This window comes from Antennarius striatus, chromosome 1 (assembly GCF_040054535.1).
Source record: "Antennarius striatus isolate MH-2024 chromosome 1, ASM4005453v1, whole genome shotgun sequence".
NCBI lineage: Eukaryota > Metazoa > Chordata > Actinopteri > Lophiiformes > Antennariidae > Antennarius > Antennarius striatus.
In genome coordinates, this window is record NC_090776.1 from 15,798,770 (window position 1) to 15,819,551 (window position 20,782).

At 41.0% G+C, this 20,782-nt stretch overlaps 3 protein-coding genes across 4 annotated transcripts; 2 read left to right on the forward strand and 1 right to left on the reverse strand.

The window, feature by feature from the left end:
• Positions 1 to 113: 113 nt before the first annotated feature.
• On the reverse strand, positions 114 to 8,162 carry ercc3 (excision repair cross-complementation group 3). 2 transcript variants are annotated; one of them, XM_068320879.1, is made up of 16 exons: positions 8,047 to 8,162; positions 7,813 to 7,927; positions 6,154 to 6,353; positions 5,830 to 6,066; positions 5,674 to 5,723; positions 5,449 to 5,584; positions 4,679 to 4,849; positions 4,144 to 4,348; positions 3,541 to 3,855; positions 3,217 to 3,401; positions 2,594 to 2,796; positions 2,402 to 2,498; positions 1,967 to 2,084; positions 1,728 to 1,846; positions 963 to 1,112; positions 114 to 872 (listed from the first exon to the last, which is right to left on the reverse strand). In XM_068320879.1, exons 3-16 carry the CDS (start codon positions 6,193 to 6,195, stop codon positions 735 to 737), a joined length of 2,166 nt encoding a protein of 721 aa, XP_068176980.1. In that variant the 5' UTR covers positions 6,196 to 6,353; positions 7,813 to 7,927; positions 8,047 to 8,162; the 3' UTR covers positions 114 to 734. The 2 variants fall into 2 exon arrangements, with proteins under 2 accessions (XP_068176980.1, XP_068176970.1); XM_068320869.1 differs by lacking the exons at positions 7,813 to 7,927; positions 8,047 to 8,162 and adding an exon at positions 6,890 to 7,050.
• gpalpp1 (GPALPP motifs containing 1) lies at positions 7,353 to 10,534 on the forward strand. Its single transcript, XM_068320890.1, has 7 exons — positions 7,353 to 7,547; positions 7,641 to 7,770; positions 7,851 to 7,934; positions 8,042 to 8,285; positions 8,475 to 8,639; positions 8,738 to 8,836; positions 8,979 to 10,534. Exons 1-7 carry the CDS (start codon positions 7,460 to 7,462, stop codon positions 9,195 to 9,197), a joined length of 1,029 nt encoding a protein of 342 aa, XP_068176991.1. The 5' UTR covers positions 7,353 to 7,459; the 3' UTR covers positions 9,198 to 10,534.
• A 2,489-nt stretch (positions 10,535 to 13,023) lies between these two features.
• On the forward strand, positions 13,024 to 19,526 carry gtf2f2a (general transcription factor IIF, polypeptide 2a). Its single transcript, XM_068319319.1, has 9 exons — positions 13,024 to 13,132; positions 13,540 to 13,613; positions 13,897 to 13,921; positions 14,333 to 14,471; positions 15,504 to 15,563; positions 16,627 to 16,708; positions 18,495 to 18,594; positions 18,722 to 18,865; positions 19,390 to 19,526. Exons 1-9 carry the CDS (start codon positions 13,070 to 13,072, stop codon positions 19,510 to 19,512), a joined length of 810 nt encoding a protein of 269 aa, XP_068175420.1. The 5' UTR covers positions 13,024 to 13,069; the 3' UTR covers positions 19,513 to 19,526.
• The last annotated feature ends 1,256 nt before the right edge of the window (positions 19,527 to 20,782 follow it).

Here is a 20,782-nt window from a genome sequence, read left to right on the forward strand (position 1 = left end):
TTTCCACCTTTCAGAATTAAAAATAAATAAATAAACGAGACATACTTTACTATATAGGAAAAGTCCAAAACATGAGAGAAAACTGTCAACAGGAACACAAAGTACAAATTGACATGGGTTTAAAATGTCATATTTATTCATGCCTATAATGTAGATAAATTTACAACAAAAATATATTGACAGTGAACATGTTTGTGCTTTTCTCCTCAAAGCACAGGTGCCTTTCAGGCTACCACCAAGACAACACAAGCTATGTCATTCCTCTGACTACTAAATGTATGAGGGATGGTCTTTAGCCACCCTCATCCTCCAACGCCGACTTCGACCCACCTCCTCCTGGGAAGACATTTGTGTCTGAAATTTATTTCAAGGAGGAACTTAAAGCCTCCAAGCATCACAGAATTCACTTTAAATCTCATAATCAAGGCTTAACTGGCTCCAATTGGCTCAGTGGTGGTCGACTGAATTTGCAGTTCATTAACAGGTATGTTTGGGAAAACCAGGTTTGAAATTACTTAGTTTCGCAAAAGAGAATCAAACTATACTTTTTGAACCAGATAAAGAGGATAAAGAGATTATTTCAGCCACCACCATCCACATTACCAGTGGTAGCAGCTACCTAGGAGGAAGCCATGTACCTTATTAAATCAACAGCAGAACCGCTAAACTTATCTGGACCTGGTACAAGTAGCATGGTCTTCATCTTCAGTGTTTCAAAGTTTGAATGAATGCATCTACTTTCTGAAACGTTTGAACAGCGGGTGGACGCCCTTCTTTGCTGCGGAGGCTTTGCTTCCTCGACTCTGATATTCCATGTAGACGGTGTCATCTGCACCCGACATGGAGCTCATGGTTCCGGTTCGCCTTGAGAACTAAAGGAAAAAAAGAGAGAGAGAAGAAATAGTAGAATATGGTCAAATGCAATTACACAACGCTAAGCATACGGCCGTTTGTTTCCTTACCTGTGGTCGTGCACCCAAATCCCCAGCCACTACTTCTTCCTCAGCATCCAGGTCTGAAGCAGCTAGGACCTTCTGAAGCAGCAGCTGTTGGTCATCTCTAGAGGAGAACATCAGGTCCTCCTCTTCCATACCTGCTAACTTAGTGATCACCTGTGAAAGAAGACCGACATGAAAGATGACAGATGGAATTTAAATGCAGAAAAAGAAAGGTACCATCCAGTACTTATTCGTTAAAAAAACAATTTTTTTTGGAAGAATTTGTCCCAGATGCATTTACCGTAAACTGAAACTTCAAAACAGTCTGTTTTAAAACAATTAAAATGTCTTTATTGCCATGGCACGCAAGAAAATGGGAGGAGTGCTCTAGATAGAAATGCTTTCTGTGAATGGAAGATGCTTTTTTTCTGAAGCCACATTCTTTACAGGGTTATTCTCTCTGCTCTTTTTTTGTCACCTCACTATTAAACTTTGGCTGTTGCCACAATGCATCTCAGATTTCAGTGTTGGTGCATCTTGGACCAATTCACAATACAAAAGTCCAGACAAACTGGATCTGATGAAACCAAACACTTTCAAAGACATAATATCAGATATACTATAACCTGTCTGGGGCAAGTTGTGCTCATAATAAAAATGGAAGAAAACACTGTTGAGACCCCAAGAGCAAACATTTAGGGGTATGGATCACCAGTTCCATGACAGAGATGTGTATTCAGTTTTATCACTAATAACTTGAAATTGTGTGTGGTTGATTAGATACTGCACCTTAAAGCTGTAGCCTTGGTCCACTAGGAACCTCTGCCTCTTAGTTGAGTAGGCCATTTCCTGGGTGTCCTGGGACACCAGAGAATAAAAGTATGCATTGTACTCCTCTGCTACCATCCCTAAACAAGCAGATAGGAGGAGTGAGAGCAACCTTTCACAAATGGATGGAAGCAAGAGGATTTCGATATGCATTGTCACACATGAGTCAGTATTTTGTTTTAGTTGCAAGGCAGGCTGACCTTTCTTAGCTCGCAGGACTCTGCCAAGCCTCTGGGCCTCCTGCCGGCGTGATCCACCATGGGAGGATATCTGTATCAAAACATTGGCTTCTGGCAGGTCAAATGAGGTGTCTCCAACCTGTTTGGTGGAAGGAATGCATTACGAATTTACGTCATGAAACATTACCACCGTATCGCTGTTCCAGTTGTGTATTTATTGTTCTTTTACAAAAACATCTCAAGGAGGTAGAAAAAGAGGCTCTTTCACCACACTTACATTCAGCAATAGAATGACAAAACAAGCGCCAAAAAAAAAAAAAAAAGATATATATCAATGTAACTATTCTGGCTTAGGTAATGCTTTGATTTTAATCATGGTTAGTTGGCTAGATTCACTGAGCATGTACAGTAATCCATATAATGCACAAACTTTGTATTATAGTTTGATTAGTTTACCTTGGAGATGAAAATTGTGTTGATTTTGGGGTTGTGTTTGAAGTTCTGTAAGATCTGCATACGTTCGCCCTGAGAGGTCGGACCGTAGATGTAAGGCCTTGAGAGGAATAAAAGTGAGTTAACATAATTCACCCCATCTGAACGTTCGCCATAGAAGCATTTGACATGCTGCACTTTTTCGGGTCGACTTACTTGTTGAGGCGAATAGCGTATTCCTTCAAGGCAAACACATTGTCAGCAAAGACAATAATCTTGTCATTGCGCCGTTCGTGGAAACGAATGAGAAACTGGCACGCGCGGAACTTGTTGGGGTTCATTGTGTAAAGTAGGATTCGCTTCTTCGTCTTTATAGCCACATACTCTCTGTAAAACTCTGGAGACATGGGGCACCACACCTGAAGTGCAGAGTATGTTGTTCAGGCAGCTTTAGCCATGTGGAACATACTCATGTAAAGATATGCAACTGTGAAGATACACTGTATAATACCACATAGCACATAGGTAATAAAAAATGCCTCTAAAAACAAAACAGAGTTGTTTAGATTTATAACATACAATGTGCATGTCTCCTAATGGTTATTTTTTTGGTGTAACACAATATTTACTAAGGATGCTGAGTTTTGAACTGCCAGGCAGGAGGCCTAGAGGAAGACCAAAGAGGAGGTTTATGGATGTAGTGAAAGAGGACATGAAGGTAGTTGGTGTGAGAGAAGAGGATGCACAAGACAGGGTTAGATGGAGGCAATTGATTCGCTGTGGTGACCCCTGAAGGGAAAAGCTGAAAGGAAAAGAAGAAGAAGACTATATTTACTCACCTCTGCACACTGAACTTTGGCAATGTAGCCATTGTTTTGCAATTCCATCCAGTTAGCCTCAAAAAGCTTTGGTCCTATGAGGAAGTTGAGGTCCACAATCTTGTCGTCTTCCCTGACCAGTGTGGCAGTAAGTCCAAGTTTGCAGTGAGCCTGGACTATGGTCAGGACACGACGAAACATCTTGGCTAAAGAGAAAACTTGTGTTATCTTCATGTTAACATGAATATTAATATCGCCAAAACACATATCTACTTCAAAAGTCTACATCCTGTTGTCTCCTACAAAACAACGACATCTACAAAAGGAATTACAGTAACAGCTCACCAGGGATAGTGTGCACCTCATCCAGTATAATGAGCCCCCACTCCTGGCTCCGCATCCACTCCATGACCTTCTCCGCCTCCCAGGAACGCTTGGTGGTGTGGCCCAGCATAGAGTAGGTGCTGATTGCCACCGAGCAGCCGATGGGTTTATCCTTGGCATCAGAAGTGAAGCGGCAGATCTGGGAGTCATCGATAGTTGACCACATCTTGAACTGAGCCTTCCACTGCTCAACCGACACCGAGGAGTTACCCAGCACCAGGCAGCGCTTACGCACGGTGCACGCTGCCGTCACGCCCACCAGAGATTTGCCCGCTCCTGGACAGCAAAAGGGGGGATAAAATTAGAGACAAATAAGATTTAATCATCAATATGGTTCACAATGGTAACCAGTAATTTGGTTACTCTGCAGCATTAAGATAAAAGAATCATCTATAGAGCTCCTTCTTTTGTTTTAAAACAGGGTACGAAATATTGATTCAACATTTCATTTCAAATACCTTTTCATACATAAGTTTTTTACATTTTTCAATTACAGTATTAGACATTTAGTTGAATGAAAGGATTGGTGTTTTGCCATTCAATGATCCAAACCACTTGTCTCACCACAGGGCAGCACAATGACCCCAGATCGAGCACGACCATTTCCAAACATCTTGCGCAGACTTTTTTCCTGGTAGGGCCTCAACACAGCAGTGGGCTTCAGGTCTATGTTGATATCGGGGTTGACTGTATCATTGCGAAAGTCGTACTCCGCTAGGAGGGGGTACTCCAGCTGAATACAGCGTTTCTGCAACTCTTCAATCATCTCCTGTGGCAGACAAGTGAGAAATACAACGGGTTAGAGTAAACAAAACAAATAGCATTTAATTTTTAAAGCAGGGATCATGACTATTTAAAAACTAGTTTGTCTCCGGCGAGGGTTATGTGTCATTAAAAATGGTGAAGTTAATTCTGTGTCACAAAGTAAAGGAAATGAATAAATCCACACTGCCCTTTTATCGAGATCCACTTCAGAATGTAATGAGTTCTTCCTGGTCACAAACCTACACCTCTTACCATGTTCAACTAAATCTGACAAGTAATTAAAACTTAGTAAGTGAAACAGAGAAAATTTAAATTAAGAAAGAGAGACGATTACCTGGCGAATCTCAAATGACACAGTCTGAGTTTCCTCCTCCTCCTCCTCCTCTTTATCCATCTGCTCATAATAACTAAAGATGTCTTCTGGAATCTGCTGGCTTGACATCTGTCCATCGCTGGGTTGCTGCGAGGTGGAAGAATCTCCCTTTTCCTGAACAAACTTTGTGATCTGACAGGAGACACAGAAGGGCATTTGTTAGCGGATTGATTAGGATGTCTTTTTCTTACAAATATTAATTTTATTGTTTGTTTTCAGATGAATTGAACTAATTTAATTTACTTACAGGCCTGGTATGACTGTTAAGTTTCAGCATCATAAGACATTTCTCCTAACGTTATGTTAAAAGGAAATAAAATGCCATTTTTAAAACTAACCATCCTTTCATCCTTTCAATTTTGGTTGTGCTGCCATCTAGCGGCTGATGCATGATCTGTCCCAAACTCGTGAACGTGACAATGCCCGAGTACAGTACTGTACTTAAAAATCTGACATGAGTTTAGGTGCAAGATCATTGTATTGTCAGAAGCATAGTAGATATACCAGTAATGGTTCATGCCAACAACTCCTCTCATTCTTTCAAATGTTCTGTGATGGTACAACTAAAATCACACATTATATTGCCAATTCTGTTAACCCAGTACTAGGAAGAAAACACAAACATGTGTAAGTTTAAAATCTGTTCAAGTTCATGGATAAATTGAACTCAAAATATGTAAGTAATTTACATATTTGTGTGTGAGCAAAAATAAATATGCTGGTTGGCATACCGCTGACTTGCTGTGGATGACTTCAGTAATAAGCTCAGTGTCCCCTCCATCTCCAGTACGGAGACGACTATCACGGATCACGGAGTCCTGCAGAAGACGCTGGATCACATCAGGGAAGGCACTCTCTACAAAATACCTGAGGGATTTCAAGCAGCACAGATAAAGAACAGCATGGAGGGATTGGTGAATGATGCAAGTCCATAAGTAATGGTTCAATGACTTTACCTATTGTGTTTGAGCACCAGCTTGACTTTGCCATAGCTCACAGTGCAGAGCTGAATAAAAAGAACAATTGAGGTGATTAAAAAAAACACATTTTGGACAAAACATTTTTAAAAAAATCACCTTACCTGTAAGCAGAAAATGCTCTCTTATTCATACCTGGATGAACTGCACGATTCCATCAGGTACAGATGTCTTGCTGAGTTTCTGCAGGTACTCCACAATATCAGAGGTTTGCAGCCCTACACTAACAGCTGCATATAAGGAATAGGCCGTCATCTTGTACTCATGGACATGGTTTGGCCTGCAAACTGGCTCTGCAATGGCCACCAAGAAATCCTGGGCATATTTATACACAGGTGAGAAAGCTTCTAGAAAGATGTGTCCATCTGGAGCCTAGAATTGGGAAGAATGAATATCAAAGAGAACCACGAGTTTCGAATTCTCACGTATCTCAAGTGAAGAAAACCAAACATATCTTACCACCCAGAGAGGTCGTGAGGAGTGATCATTCTTCAAAAGCATCTGAACGCGGTAGTCTTTGGCTCCATACTCATCCAGTTTGGTCGTGGATTCATCCACTTGTTTCCCTGCAGCAGCAGGTATGGCTTCTTGAGACTCACTGCCGCCCGCCTCTTCATCATCTTCCTCCTCTTCATAGAAACGTTTTTTGGACTTCCTGTCTATTGACAGAAAAGACTTTCAGCAAACGGGGTGGGAAAATAACCAAAATTATATAATATATTGTAAGTTATCTCGCTCACACACTCCTGGCCTTAACAATAAGGTTGTTATACACTATTTCAAACCTACAGATTGCGGTTTTGTCTTTTTGTTAGCATGTATGACAATTTAGCATTAGAGTCATTTAGCATCACAAAAGAGGTATTTCATTCAGAACGATGGCGGTCACTTAATGATTTTTGACATAGAATTTGTGTCACTCAGCTATTCATTTCTAATTTAAACTGAAAGATAATGCAGTGAATGGAAATTCATGGGTAGAAGCGTCCGGACTATATTATTAAGATTTGTATTAAAATGTAACAACACTGTCTGAACTAGCATTGAAGTATATCATATAACAACATATTAATAATCAAGGTATGTGTTCAGCATCTAATCTAGTCGGCAATAAATGTCATTTTAACTAATGCAACACTTTATAGAGCACTTAAAGCTAGCTAGCTAGTTTAACTAATATTAGCTAGAGACTCACCTCGATCCACTTTATCCTTTTTGCCCATTTTACAAATTCTTCAATAAGTTAAATCTTTCATAGAGTAATCTTTCGAGATAAATTTTTCACAGATATGTCGACAAGCCTCGACATTTCTCCCGAAGTCCCACAGCAGACTGTGTGTCTGATGTAAAAACTGCGACGACCGGCGTCAAGTACGAAAAATAATACTAGTTCCGTTTCCGTCCTTCAAAATAATGTTTAGCACATCCAAGAACATATGCTATTTTATTTATATTACTATGAATGGACTAGAAAATCTTTGAAATGGATAAGTAGCCATAAGTCAAAAGAAACAGTATCAGGATAGCATACACTAGAATACTGTGTATAAAATAAAATTTAATTTCTTGCGCTTTACTCTTGCAGCGATGGTTACTTTAAAGTTTAGAGTCGATAACTTGACGGAACCTCATTGTTTACTTCCGGGGTGAAAGTTCCATTTCACAGGATCGCTGTGGTTCATGGTGAACATTACATTTTCTAAACCGTAAATCACTGAAACAGTCCAACAGATTAATCAAGTAAAGGAAAGTATTCGTGTCAAAAATGTCGTCTGATAAACCAATCGGACCAGCCTTACCCCCGATGTTCAGACGAAAGGGAAGCCATGAAGACTTTGATAACGAAAAGGATGGTAAGTACAGTATAAAGGCAAAAATGTCCTGCCAAAGCCCATCAACCAGCTCTACTTTTAATTAAATCTGTTGTTATTCTGTCATCGGTGTAGTCTCTGGCCCTGCTTTACCACCTGGATACAAACGGGGAGACCCGTCGAGCTCTTCGGATGAAAGTGAACAAGAGGTGGAAGTCAAAAGAGCAAAAACAAGACACACAGATGCAGACATATCTGCAGAGAAGTAAGTTATGTGAATTAACTTAAAGTTAGAGAAAGAAAGTACCTCAACAGACATCATGGTAAAGCGTGTGGTTTGAATAGGGCGGTGGAACAAGACAAAGATCTTGGTTTCTTTGGACCAGCGTTGCCACCAGGATTTAAGAAGCAACAGAGCTCACCTGAGAGGTGAACAAAGTCATTTACTAAATGTTCCAGCTTACTGAAAAAAGTGTGAGCACTTAAAATGGTTATTTGTATTTGTGAAATGTTAAAATGTTATGGTGTTTCCTTAGAGCACCTGTGCTGGGGCCAGCTTTGCCTCCTGGGTTTCGCAGAGCAGCTTATGATGATAATGATGTTGAAGATACAGAGGATTTCCCAGGACCTGCTCTACCTCCAGGATACTGCGCCGAGTCATCCAGCAGTGAGGATGAGGATGTCATCGGGCCCATGCCGTCTACAGGGCCTATTCAAGATTCTGTGGCTCTTGACTTTGAGAGGAGAGCACGAAAAATGAAAGAAAAGCTGACAGGAAATGTGAGTTCTTACCCTTCTATTGACACCATTATCATAGGGACTGTACGGACTCTTCCATTAAACATATACCTCACCAAAGAAAGAAATATAATAGAAACTAGGCAGAGTACCTGGATATCTTTCTGTTCTTTTTATGTTTTCCTCCTCTTCCATCTGAGGTCATCCCTGTGTGTACTTTTGTGTAAACAGGACACCCCTGAGGTGCTGAGTCGAGAAACGTGGATGACAGAGCTCCCACCAGAACTGCAGCACATTGGTTTGGGGGCTCGAACATTCAAGAAGAGGTCAGGTCCGGAAAACAAGGATCGTTCCATTTGGACAGATACACCAGCGGACAGAGAGCGCAAGATCAGGGTAGCTACAAATCGCGTTGCAATGGTGTTGATAATTCTTAGGAAACATGCTGTTTGTGTAATCTTTCCGAGTTTAATGGGTCTATTCTTGAACTACAGGAACGCCTTGAGGGAAAGAAGGAGGACGTGGAGAAAAACGATGTCCCACAATTCTCCCAGAAGGACTTGGAAATGGCAACAAAAGTGTCCAAATACAATGTAAGTGGTGTTAATTTATGAGTCAGTTTCCTAAAATGTCCCCACATATATCTATTACTGCATGTACTGCTATTTTAAAGGGTTCAAATTTAGCACAGAAGTAAGTTTACCTTTCTACCATCTTCTGTCTTGACGCTGTTAGGAGTCCAAGCGTGCTGAGTCTTTAATCAGCATGCACACAAAGACAATGAAGGAAAAAGCCAAGGAGAAAGCTACCAAACCAGAAGGCAGGAGAGAGTTTGATCGAGAGGCGGACTTGCAGGTGAATCGCTTTGATGATGCACAGAAGCAGCGGCTGTTGAAGAAGTCTCAGGAACTCAACACACGATTCTCTCACAGCAAGGACCGAATGTTCCTGTAACACAGCTTCAGAATACAAAAAAGTGTTCCAGTGGGCAGATTGACAGTTCATAAAGGGTATTTACAATGGACTATGTTTCTTTGGTTGCAAATGTGTCACTCAAATGAAGCGTTTAAGTCAAAGAGGTAAACTAAAGTGGATTTAGAAGAATACAAAGACAGCAAACACTGAAGGTTTTGGGAGTTCATATCAGTGACTGTGAGCACTGCTTCAGCAAATGTTTCAAAGAAAGCAGCCGTGAATGAACCCCATGTTGTTCCAGGAGACACTTTATTATGGATACTGCTACAGAAAGAAATAATCTAAAAAATGGAATATGTCTATAACAGTGTGACAAGTTATCTTTGAAGCTTACCAAACATCTCATAATTATAGCTGAGGTAATATTCATTCTGTTGGATCAACATACAGGAAGTCATTTTCATCAGGAATGCTGAAACAATTTCAGAATGACATGAATAAAAAAAACCCAGACTTTAAAATTGCTTTTGCTTGTTAATTTAAACAAAAAAAAATACTATGGCTGATAAATTAATCCCACAGCACAGTTACACTAATACACATTTTGAAAGTGAGTGTAATCACAAAAATGACAATAAGGATGGGCACCAACATTCCAGTTTATATAAAGTTTCATGAGATCACCCCCTTTACATATGAGATCTGACCAATATTTAGTAAACCTGTCAAAATTCAAATGTCTATTTTTATCATTTAGAATTTAAGCCCCACATGATTAGTATCTAGATAATAATAAAGTTTGAATGCCGTGTGTTTATTTTTATACTTTAATGATTAACACTTGTGAGAAATGTTTGCATTAAAGTTCTCAGGGTCATTATGCCATTTGGGGTTGGCCAGAGTAAATACAGAAATGGGTATGTCAGTGACCCTAACAGGTGATGACCCTTCCTGGTTTTGTGTGCAGTAAAATGTAAATTTGTTGTTGGGATGGGCTTGAAACAGGTATAAAACAACAATTTGCTGTAACAACTGTGGGAGCATCACTCTCAAGCGCTCTGCTCCCCGTACCGGTATGTATTAAAGAAATATGACTAACTTGTATTTCTTCTGAGAATTGGCAACTCTCATTTAGCAGAAAAAATTCCCTGACACACTTCAAATAACTTAGCCTTTTTCGTAATATTGATTTATCATTTATGGAAAGACTTTCTGTAGTAGATTGCTATAAAAAAATTACATCATATATTTTAGTTGTGTCTCTCTTGTGTCCATCAAGCATTTTTAAGCTTTTTCTCATATTTTTGAATAAAATTCTTGTTTTAAATATGTTCTTTTGTACGCAAGTATTTTGAACAGGCCTTTGAAACGGTTAATGGGACGAAAACAAAAACCAGAGCCTTTTTGTATTTTGCCAGGAACAAAAATGAAAACAAAAAATGTATATTTTTTAATCGGTTTTCAAAATAAAACCAACAGGTTAATATCTCTTTTTTTGTTCTTGAACTGACTGCGTGTTTCACTTCCGGTCATTCACTCAATGCGAGATGAGAACGGAGAGAAGTTGAGGTGTATCACCAGCAGTCAAGGGAAATGCAGTCGCCCAATCTAGTTATATTCATAACAGGTAAATACTGCAGGCTGTCAATCGCAGAAAAATGTTTGAATTAGACATGAACTCTTTGGCTGCCAGTCGTTTTCGGAGCAGAGTTCCCCAGACTACTTTGAAGCTTTGAAACGTTGTTGCGCCATAAGCTGCCGCATATTCTCCATCTCCCTCTGATTCTCCATCTTCTACACCGTAACTTGATCAGTGCTGTTGTCCTGTTTACAGCAGGGACAACATATCTGCACTATTTAAACTAATTGCCTTAATTGTTTATTTAAAAGTCCTAAAGCTACCTACCCATTTATATTTACAATGAACGTTATTAACCAGCCCTTTTCGTAATACTGTATTGATTTATCATTTATGGAAAGACTTTCTGTAGCAGATTGCTGTAAAAAAATTGTGCAGAAAGAGTGGCAGATTGAGGTGGTGGTTCCTCTTTTTAAAAAGAGGGCCAGAGGGTGTTTGCCAACTACAGGGGCATCACACTCCTCAGCCTCCATGGGAAAATTTACCCCAAGGTGCTGGAAAGGAGATTGAGGAGGAACAATGTGGGTTCTGTCCTGGTCGTGGAACAACGGACCAGCTTTTTAGTCTCGCAGGGATCCTAGAGGGGGATTTGGGAGCATGTCCATACAGTCTACATGTGTTTTGTAGGGACTTACTGTGGGAGAGATACTGCGGGAGTATGGGGTGAGGGGGCCTCTCCTCAGGGCCATCCGATCCCTGTACGCCCAAAGTGAGAGTTGCATTCGGATTCTCAGCAGGAAGTCCGACTTGTTCTGAGTGACTGTTGGCCTTCGCCACGGCTCCACTTTCTCACCAATTCCGTTCTTGATTTTCATGGACAGGATATCAAGGCGTAGTCGTGCTGAGGAGGGTTTACGGTTTGGTGGGCTGCCTTTTGCAGATAATATGTTTTCTGTTTGTGTCATCGGCCTTTTACCTGCAGTACTCACTGGTTTGGTTTACAGCCGAGTGTGAAGCGGCGGGGATGAGGATCAGCACCTCTAAATCTGAGGCCATGGTCCTTAACAGGAAGCTGGTGGACTGCCTTCTCCGAGTGGGGAATGAGGTCCTTCCACAAATGAAAGAGCGTAAGTATTTTTGGGGTCCTGTTCACGAGTGAGGGAACAATGGAACGTGAGATTGGATGAAGAATTGGGGCAGCAGGAGCGGTATTGCAGTCGCTTTACCGCACTGTTGGAACAAAGAGGGAGCTAAGCCGAGAGGCGAAGCTCTCCATCTTCCGGTCAATCTTCGTTCCAACCCTCACCTATAGTCATGAGCGATGGGTCATGACCGAAAGAACGAGGTCGCGGATACAAACAGCGGAACTTGGCTTTCTCAGGCAAGTAGCTGGTGTCTCCCTTAGAGATAAGGTGAGAAACACTGCTGTTTGCGAGGGGCTCAGAGTAGAGCCGCTGCTCCTTCATGTGGAAAGGAGTCAGCTGAGGTGGTTTGGGCATCTGGTGCGGATGCCTCCGGGACGCCTCTTTAGGGTGTTGTTTCTGGCATGTCCAGCTGGGAGGAGACCTCGGGGCAGACCCAGGACCAGGTGGAGGGATTACATCTCAACACTGGCCTGGGAACGCCTTGGGATCCCCCAGTCAGAGCTGGTGGATGTGGCCGGGGAAAGGGAAGTTTGGGGCTCCATGTTGAAGCTGCTGCCCCCGTGACCCGACTACGGATAAGCGGTGGAAGGATGGATGGTTATTAACTGGTCCTGGAACTATATTTTTTATTTGTTACTGATTCAGAAACGTCAATTCTTGGGAGGAATGTGAAAATGATAATACTGTTTCTATCGGAACGACCCAATTAGCTACATTTCTGGGTCAAATTAAGCCCTGATTTTAAATGTGTATTGCGGTTTATGGACCTTGAGAGAGGATCAGGAATGAGTACATCAGAGGGACAGCACATGTTAGAGGTTCTGGAGATAAAGTCAGAGAGGCCAGACTGAGATGGTTTGGACATGTCCAGAGGAGAGATAGTGAATATATTGGTAGAAGGATGCTGAGTTTTGAGCTGCCAGGCAGGAGGCCTAGAGGAAGACCAAAGAGGAGGTTTATGGATGTAGTGAAAGAGGACATGAAGGTGGTTGGTGTGAGAGAAGAGGATGCAGAAGACAGGGCTAGATGGAGGACACTGATTCACTGTGGAGACCCCTGAAGGGAAAAGCCGAAAGGAAAAGAAGATGGCGGTTTTATGGACCTTTAGAGACGCCGTACTTTAGTATTCGTTTTACGCATGCGTACCGTCGGATGCATTTGATCAACTAGCATCAACATTTCAAAACATGTCAGAGAAAGAAGTGGATTTAACCGGTGCCAAGCAGAACACGGGGGTTTGGCTTGTAAAGGTGCGTAGAGTGCGTTGTTAGCAGCGCTACGTAATGGGTTGTAGGTACAATACTCAACTGAATGGCTAGTAGGAGTGTAGCTTAGCATCCAGAGCTACAATGGAATACGTACATTCAGTATCTGAGCTAATGTTAGCTTAGTTTAACTTGTCACACCTACTACTATTTTAATCAACAAGTAGAAATGCAATGCTTTTATCCCCCCAATATCGAAAACACGTAATTTTATTGAGATTAGTGTCTGATAATTTCATCCCAACAGCTCGTTGAAATTATTATTTAAACGAGCTTTGAAGAATTGACAAACTGCATATCCAAAGGATAGCTTCAACATTTGTCTTCATACCATACGAACCTTTGTCAGCCTCATGCTCTCCATACATAACGGCGTGTCGTCATGTGGTCAGGTGCCCAAATACCTCTCTCAGCAATGGGACAAAGCGACTGGCAGAGGAGAGGTCGGGAAACTAAGAATCTGCAAGTACGTGAGCGTCAGTAAAGCAGTTTGGGATGTTTTTTGTGGGTTTTTTATGCAATCAGTGTTGGTGTCTAGCATGCATGTATATTACTACTGAAAGAATGGGAGAATGTGTGTGTGTGTGTGTGTGTGTGTGTGTGTGTGTGTGTGTGTGTGTGTGTGTGTGTGTGTGTGTGTTTTAATGCAGTATAATTTAATATAAGCTATGTTTTGTTGTACTATTAGTAATATGGGACATGTAGTCTGCCAATTAAAAATATACTTCTTCTTTTTTTTTATCTCCAAGGAAAGGAACCCAAGGAAAAGCAGAGGTCAGTGACATTTGAAATAAGAATGCTGAATTCTGCTAATGTTACATAAAATCTACAGAGCAATATTTGGGGTAAAAGCTCTATGCCTTTTGCTAGGATCTCCTGACTTTTGTCATCATTTATTGTCTACGCTCATATTTATTGATGACCAGCTTTTATGGGAACCAAAATATCCTTTTTTAAAATTATGCTTTGTGTATTTAATTGAGTGAAGCTCACAAAACTAATGATAGCCTCCCTAGGATGTGTAGCACTTGGATAGGACATTATTTAAATTCTGTACAAATACTGACTTTTAATTTGAAAATGCATAGGGTAAAACTTGTTATTCTGCTTTACTGGACCCAGACAAATGGCAGTCAGATCAGATGACCTGGGAATATCAAATGCGAATGATGCTTCTCCTTACAGGTTTCTTTTACTTTGAATGAAGAGCTGACTGCAGTTCATGGTTTAGAAGATAAGATGGTGTCTGCACCTCGTGAGCACCCATTCACCATGCAGTCAGTGGGGGGACAGACACTGGCTGTCTTTACTGAAAATGCATCAGGTGAGTTTCTATTTTCACCTGTTAAGTGTCCACTATGAGCACCCTTGCTACAAGATGAGATGTTCATAACACACTAACAGCCTACAAGTTATAATGTAATCTCACCGTAACATGAAATATGTTTTTCTGTAAGGCCCCAGAGGTAAGTACTGCGTAGTTTGGTGGTGGAGGTGCTTGTCCTGCTGCTTTTGGTACAGTTGACTGTTTTCTTGTGTAGTTTTTTTCTTGCTTGCCCTGCTTGTGTATCTGTGTGTTTTCAGGGTGTTCACAGTCCTAGCATAGAACATGTGAAAATGTGTTTTTAATAATGGTAAGGGGAAGTAATGACTAGGTATTCAACCAGTTTTTGTTATTGTCCCTGTGTGGAAGGGAGGCTTCGTTTCAGCTCTTGAACTTTATTCTGTTATTCATTTGTGGCTTGGCATTTCCAGTCCACAGCAATCACCTCAGCAGATTGGGTCTCTGATCAGGCACAGTGGCCCCAATGCATCAATAGCAGCATAGATCGTCACTGAATTTGGAGCACAACTTGTGCATGAATGTAATTTCAATGTCTTGTTGCTCAGGGTGCTGGTGAGCTATAGCTACTGTGCTTACTCTGAGGAAACCAGCTTGTGTGTGTTTGTGTGTGGTTTATGGGTGCGCAATACAATGTTATGTGAAAATGATTTGGAGACATTGTCATGGATTCAGTAGATATAATGCTGTAGTGACTGAAAAGGCAAATGGAGATGGAGGTAACTATTTCTATACTGTTAACTTGAAACTGTGAAATGATTGGTAAGTTTTGTGAAATTGTATTGTCATTCATGTAGTTGTGCTGCCCTATTATGGATAAATATTTGCAGTAGCACATTATCTGCTCATTATTGATGGGGCTTGCTTGCTTTGCTCATGCACACGCATGTGTACTCATCACGTTTTCGTGTGCGACTAAACCCTGGGTGTGGTTCTCATTGTTCGATCCCCTCCTCCCTCCGTCTTCCATCCCTTACATTTTCATTTTTACCATTCCTCCCTCCATTCCTGTAGGCCAGTCAGAAGAAAGATCAGATGGCAGCAGCTCAGGTTCGGGGGCGGGGTCAGGTCCAGGTGAGTCCTCTGTTTCACTGGCAAGTGACCATGTAGCACCACAAGGAATGAGGCGCACTGAATAACTCTTCTTTTTTATTAAGAAATGGAGTTTCTTGTCACAATAGGACTGACCTTCTTTAGAAGATGAATGTAAAGTGTAAATTCAATGTATGCATTTAGGGTCCTGGTTTGCCTTGACTACGCATATCACCCTCTTGTCTTTTTGAGCATCTTTTTCATGTGGAGCACCTTCACTGTGTTGGCTGGCGGGTTGAGTGGTTTAGAGGACAGTGGTACCTGCTTGTGGTGTTGGTTATGAGTCAAATTGTGTCATCAGGCTGGAAAACATAATTAATATTTACATGTTGTAAAAGTTTAAATGAAAACTAAGACTTATAAGTTTTAAAATATGACTAACCCTAGATTTTGTGTTCAAGTGGTACTTATACAATGAAGAAACAGGGATTTGATTAATTTACGAAAGTAGAAAAATAGTCTTCATGATGCAAAGCATACAAAGGTAGCTGCAAGAATCAGTATTGAAAAATTGTTTAGTCTTGCCATAATAATATACATTACTTTATCCCATGTTATAGAGCAGTGTCATTCAACATAAATCTGGTCATTATTTTAAAATAATAAAACTAATAAGTCTGGTGACATTCCAATGACACTGGATTAAAAATCAGCCCAGAAGAATGAGTTTTCATTAAAATAAGGTTTGCATCAGAATTTACATTTTATATCTTATAACTGCTCTCTTCAATTTGCTTATTTTTACATTTCTATGCAAATTTAAATTTTGTCGAATATTCAGGTCAGTTTCTTACACTGTATGGGGTGTGATCACTCCACATCAGCCGTGGTTGAGTTTCTCAAACAACAGGGGAATTTTTTCCCATATAAAGAAAAAGGAAGTGAAATGAAAGGGTTTTCGTTTCCAAAAATATGTGTTGACTGACTCAGAATTAACTTCAGGAGATATCACTCAGCCTTCATTCTTTAAGAAGTAAACGTGTAAAATATGAATGCGGACACATGGGCCTAAATTCAGATTTCAACCAACTGCTTTCCTTTTCAGATAAAATAGCCTTGGAAGGAGTGGTGGTGCAGAGAGCAGAGTGCAGGCCTGCTGCTAGCGAAAGCTACATGAGGCTTAAGAGGTGAGGCTTTTCAGTTTGTATACATAAGATAAGATAATAATCCTTTATTGCAGGGCTCAAAATGAACTTTTTTTCTTGGTAGCACTGGTGCACCCAAATTTAGAAGTTAGTAGCACCAGCAAAGACTTTAGGAGCACCTACCCAAAAGCAAGGACCCGCAGGACCGCGGTCCTGCTCAGACTGTTTTGCGCACATTCTCCAGCAGGTCCACACTCACGTGTTCGCATCAAACAAACTGTCGCGGTAGTGCGTTCGAGGGTGCACATAACTGTATGGGAGACGCTCACCTGAGGAGTCTGCGTTGGTCCGCATCCGGGTCAGGGCCAAACCGAGTCACTACCTGGGTGTGGCTTAAATAGCGCATTGTGGCACGCTGTCAGGCCAGCCCGGTACCTGGACTGAACCATTTTGGTTATTATTGGATTGTTTTGTATTTTAAAACATCACTAAAAGATGTTTTATGTTGCCCTAAACTCCACCATTAAACATTCGTTCAATGGTGGAGTTTAGCTGAGGTGGAGTCCGAGCTGAGGTTTCCCTCAGCTCGGACTTCAGGGGATAATTCTGCGCAAAAGATCTGTGCTTTGTTTCATAGTGGCGCTTCATGTTACCACTTTTAATTCATGCTACGTGTTCAGCCCATATGAGGTAAAATGGTTTTGAACTGCCTGACGGAGGAATAAACATAAATTTCGTCCACTCTGTTAACCAGCGGTTTTCCTCGTTAACCTCCCTTTGTTTGGAGCTATGCTGTCTCCCTTCTTTTGTGCTGCGCTGTAGCGGTAAACTCACAGCGGCAGCGAGCTGTCTCACTTCCTGGTACACTGACAGTACAGGGTAGACAAACGATCTGATTGGCTCAACTGAGTGGAGCTATTACCGGATTAACTGGAAGAGCAGCGCTCGCCGTCTGTAGCCGCGAACTGCAAGTAAAAATGCTTCAAGAGAATCTGCTCTCGTGAATTTATCATGGAGTGGTCAGGGGTCCGGACAGAACCATCAATCAGTCTGGATCCAGACCGCGGTCCACCATTTCACTCTATGGAGAGAGAGAAAGAGCAAGAGAGAAGAGGAAAAAAAAGGCGCACCAGATTTTTTCCCCTAGTTGCACCGGTGCTCCCAAATATATTTAATAGTCACACTGATAAAAATTTGGGTGCGTATGCGACCAAAATGGTCGCAATTTTGAGCCCTGCTTTATTGTCATACATACATATTAACATAGTGTATGTAGTATATGAAATATACATATTCACATATGGTATACATATTAACATATATTATCAACAATTTTATATTTACACTACAAACTAACCCTAACCCTAACCGATCGCATAAGGAGCTCTCCAGTGATCTTAGAGTGCCCTGCAGGGGGTGGGAGTGGTTCTTCACCCCCTGCTTGGCTGTCATCCTCCTCTCCATCACCACCTCCACTGAGTCCAGGGAGCATCCTAGGACAGAACCCGCCTTCCTAATCAGCCTGTCCAGTCTTTTCCTGTCGGCCTCAGAGATGCTGCTCCCCCAGCAGACCACCCCATGAAAAATAGCTGAGGCTACTACCGTGTCATAAAAAATAAAAAGTCTTCAGGAGTCCCCCTGCACTCCAAAAGACAGTACAGATCGTACATGAGGCCCTTTTACCCTTTTGGTTTAGGGTTAGGGTTAGATTACTTTTGTGGCTTTAACATAACATATACACGTCTTGTATGTGGAATTAAAAGACCTTTTTAATGTCACTGCAGATAGTATTTGATGTGCTTGGCAAGTCAACTATTTGGTTCAACAGGTTGCAAATTGAAGAGTCATCGAAGCCAGTTAGGCTGTCACAACAGCTGCAAAATCCTGTCACCAACAACTACAAACCGGTGGCCAACCACAGTTACAATGTAAGAAATACACCGTGTACCTATTGTTTCACGTGTTGATAAAAAGAATGATATGAATTGATTCTTGGAGGACACAAACCTCTGTGCTGTGATACCAAAACCAAGTCTGTTTACTTTTTCTTTGCAGCTTGAGTATGAGAGGAAAAAAAAGGAGGAGGGCAAGAGAGCAAGAGCCGACAAACAGCAGGTGTTGGACATGCTGTTTTCTGCTTTTGAAAAGCACCAGTATTACAACATCAAAGATCTGGTGGACATCACCAAACAGCCTGTGGTAAGATGAGAGGGCTCTGGGTACCTAATGTTTCATCTGATCGATTGGTTGATTGATATGCAGCTGTTATTATATCCCGCTTCAAAGCAGTGATTTATTGTATTTGTCAGTTGGTCCACCAAATATCTTCTCAACCGTTGCATAGAAAAATGAAACAAAAAACACTTTACTTGGTCGACAAAGGGAATGAAAATGAGATGATGACCTTGACCTTGAGAAAACTAAGTCAAGGTCAAATTTCAACTTTTGTACCCTCAGGAACCGGATAAGATAGAAAGACGAGGGAGAAGACTATAGATCAAAGCTAGTGCTTCGATATAGCTATGCACCAGCTTTGATCTATGGTCAAAGCTAGTGAATAGCTTTGACCTACCCTACCTACTACTACCCTGCTACTTTCAGGGTACCCTGACCTACCCTGGAAGTAGGTCATGGTAAATCACGGGATGTTGGAGTCTGTGACTGCCTTGTTATTACTAAGAAAATTTCACTAATATTTTCTTGTAATGTTTTACTTCCCCCAGATTTACTTGAAAGAAATCTTGCGTGATATCGGCGTGTACAATGTGAAAGGAACACACAAGAATACCTGGGAGCTCAGGCCAGAATATCGACATTACCAAGGCGAGGAAAAAACAGATGAATAGTCTGTGACCATGACCAGGTGATTGGCCGGGTCTTGGAGCTTTTCTGATTTTCTACATTAAATCCCAATGGATGGACGCTCAGGTAAAGCAAAAAAAAAAAGTGGCTTTAGGAAAGAAGTTGAGACTTTACACTGAAGTGTGCACTGTTTCACATATTTAAAAGAAAAAGCTTCAGTTTTGATGTGTTAATCTAATGGCACTGAGTATTGACATGTTTTGATGTTCTTGTAGAAATACTGTATTGTCAAAAATAGAGCTTTTCATTTAAGTAACAGTGGCAAGTAAACAGTACTCTTTTCCTGTTTTATAGTAATCTTTTTAAAAGTTTGTCGCTTTAAAAAAACCCAAAAACTACCATAACACATTCAGCCTGAGCTTTTACACAAATTTGGTATCATTGCTGTAGTCTTTCCTAAATCTTGTGCTTCAAGGTGTTTGTACCCCCATCCCAACTGTTATTGTAGATTTTAATGCATTTTTGTGGAATAAAAAGAATGATACTTTGTACTTAATTATCACCGCACATTCACAGCAGTGCAAACTGCGTAACTAGCAATGACAGACTTTGTGACATTCAGACAACTACTTGATGTTTTGTCAATATGCAAGTTTATTGTACTTCACATCTTAAGAGACAGGCAGAAAATGCACGGGACATGGCCAAAAGTTTCGAGAATTACATAAATAATACATTTTCACTAAGTCTGCTGCTTCAGTTGTTTTTGTCAGATGTTTCTATGTTATAATGAAATACAATTTGAAGCATTTCATCACTTTCAAAAGCTTTTATTGAGAATTACACAGAATTCATGCAATTAAGTCATTTGCAGTGTTGACCCTTCTTTTTCCAAGACCTCTGCAATTCTCACTGGCATGTTGTTAATCAACTTCTGGACCAAATCCTTTGCAATTGTTTGAAGACTTTGCCTCATTTATCACCCTCATCTTGAAGTTTGCATCATAACTTCTCCTCAGCTGCCAGTTAACCTGGCCGATCTTCGACCCACTTTTCTCCGGATTGTCGCTACGTTTCTCAATTTTCTGTTGTCTCTTTTCTTTCTTACCGTTTTTTTTTATTTTTATTCTTCGTGACAGGGGTTCGCTTTGGCCTGGGGAGACAAGTTCAGCATTCGCTTTAAAGATATCTGGCGCTATCTAGCGCTGTGAATGGGTATTATGTCTAGACCCTGAATGTAAGACGACCCCCACTTTTTCAGTCTTATTTCAATGCAAAAAAACCATCTTATATTCAGGCCAATACAGTATATAC

Excerpts from the sequence above, each read along its gene's own strand:
- ercc3 (XM_068320869.1), bottom strand. The coding sequence starts at position 6,917 with ATGGGCAAAAAGGATAAAGTGGATCGAG. Across the intron at positions 6,067-6,153 it reads CCTCACGACCTCTCTGGGTG|GCTCCAGATGGACACATCTT; the intron begins GTAAGATATGTT and ends TCCCAATTCTAG. Across the intron at positions 2,797-3,216 it reads CCAAAGTTCAGTGTGCAGAG|GTGTGGTGCCCCATGTCTCC; the intron begins GTGAGTAAATAT and ends TCTGCACTTCAG.
- gpalpp1 (XM_068320890.1), top strand. The coding sequence starts at position 7,460 with ATGTCGTCTGATAAACCAATCGGACCAGCCTTACCCCCGATGTTCAGA. Across the intron at positions 7,771-7,850 it reads GCAGACATATCTGCAGAGAA|GGCGGTGGAACAAGACAAAG; the intron begins GTAAGTTATGTG and ends TGGTTTGAATAG. Across the intron at positions 8,286-8,474 it reads AAGAAAAGCTGACAGGAAAT|GACACCCCTGAGGTGCTGAG; the intron begins GTGAGTTCTTAC and ends TTGTGTAAACAG.
- gtf2f2a (XM_068319319.1), top strand. The coding sequence starts at position 13,070 with ATGTCAGAGAAAGAAGTGGATTTAACCGGTGCCAAGCAGAACACGGGG. Across the intron at positions 13,133-13,539 it reads CGGGGGTTTGGCTTGTAAAG|GTGCCCAAATACCTCTCTCA; the intron begins GTGCGTAGAGTG and ends TCATGTGGTCAG. Across the intron at positions 13,922-14,332 it reads GAACCCAAGGAAAAGCAGAG|GTTTCTTTTACTTTGAATGA; the intron begins GTCAGTGACATT and ends TTCTCCTTACAG.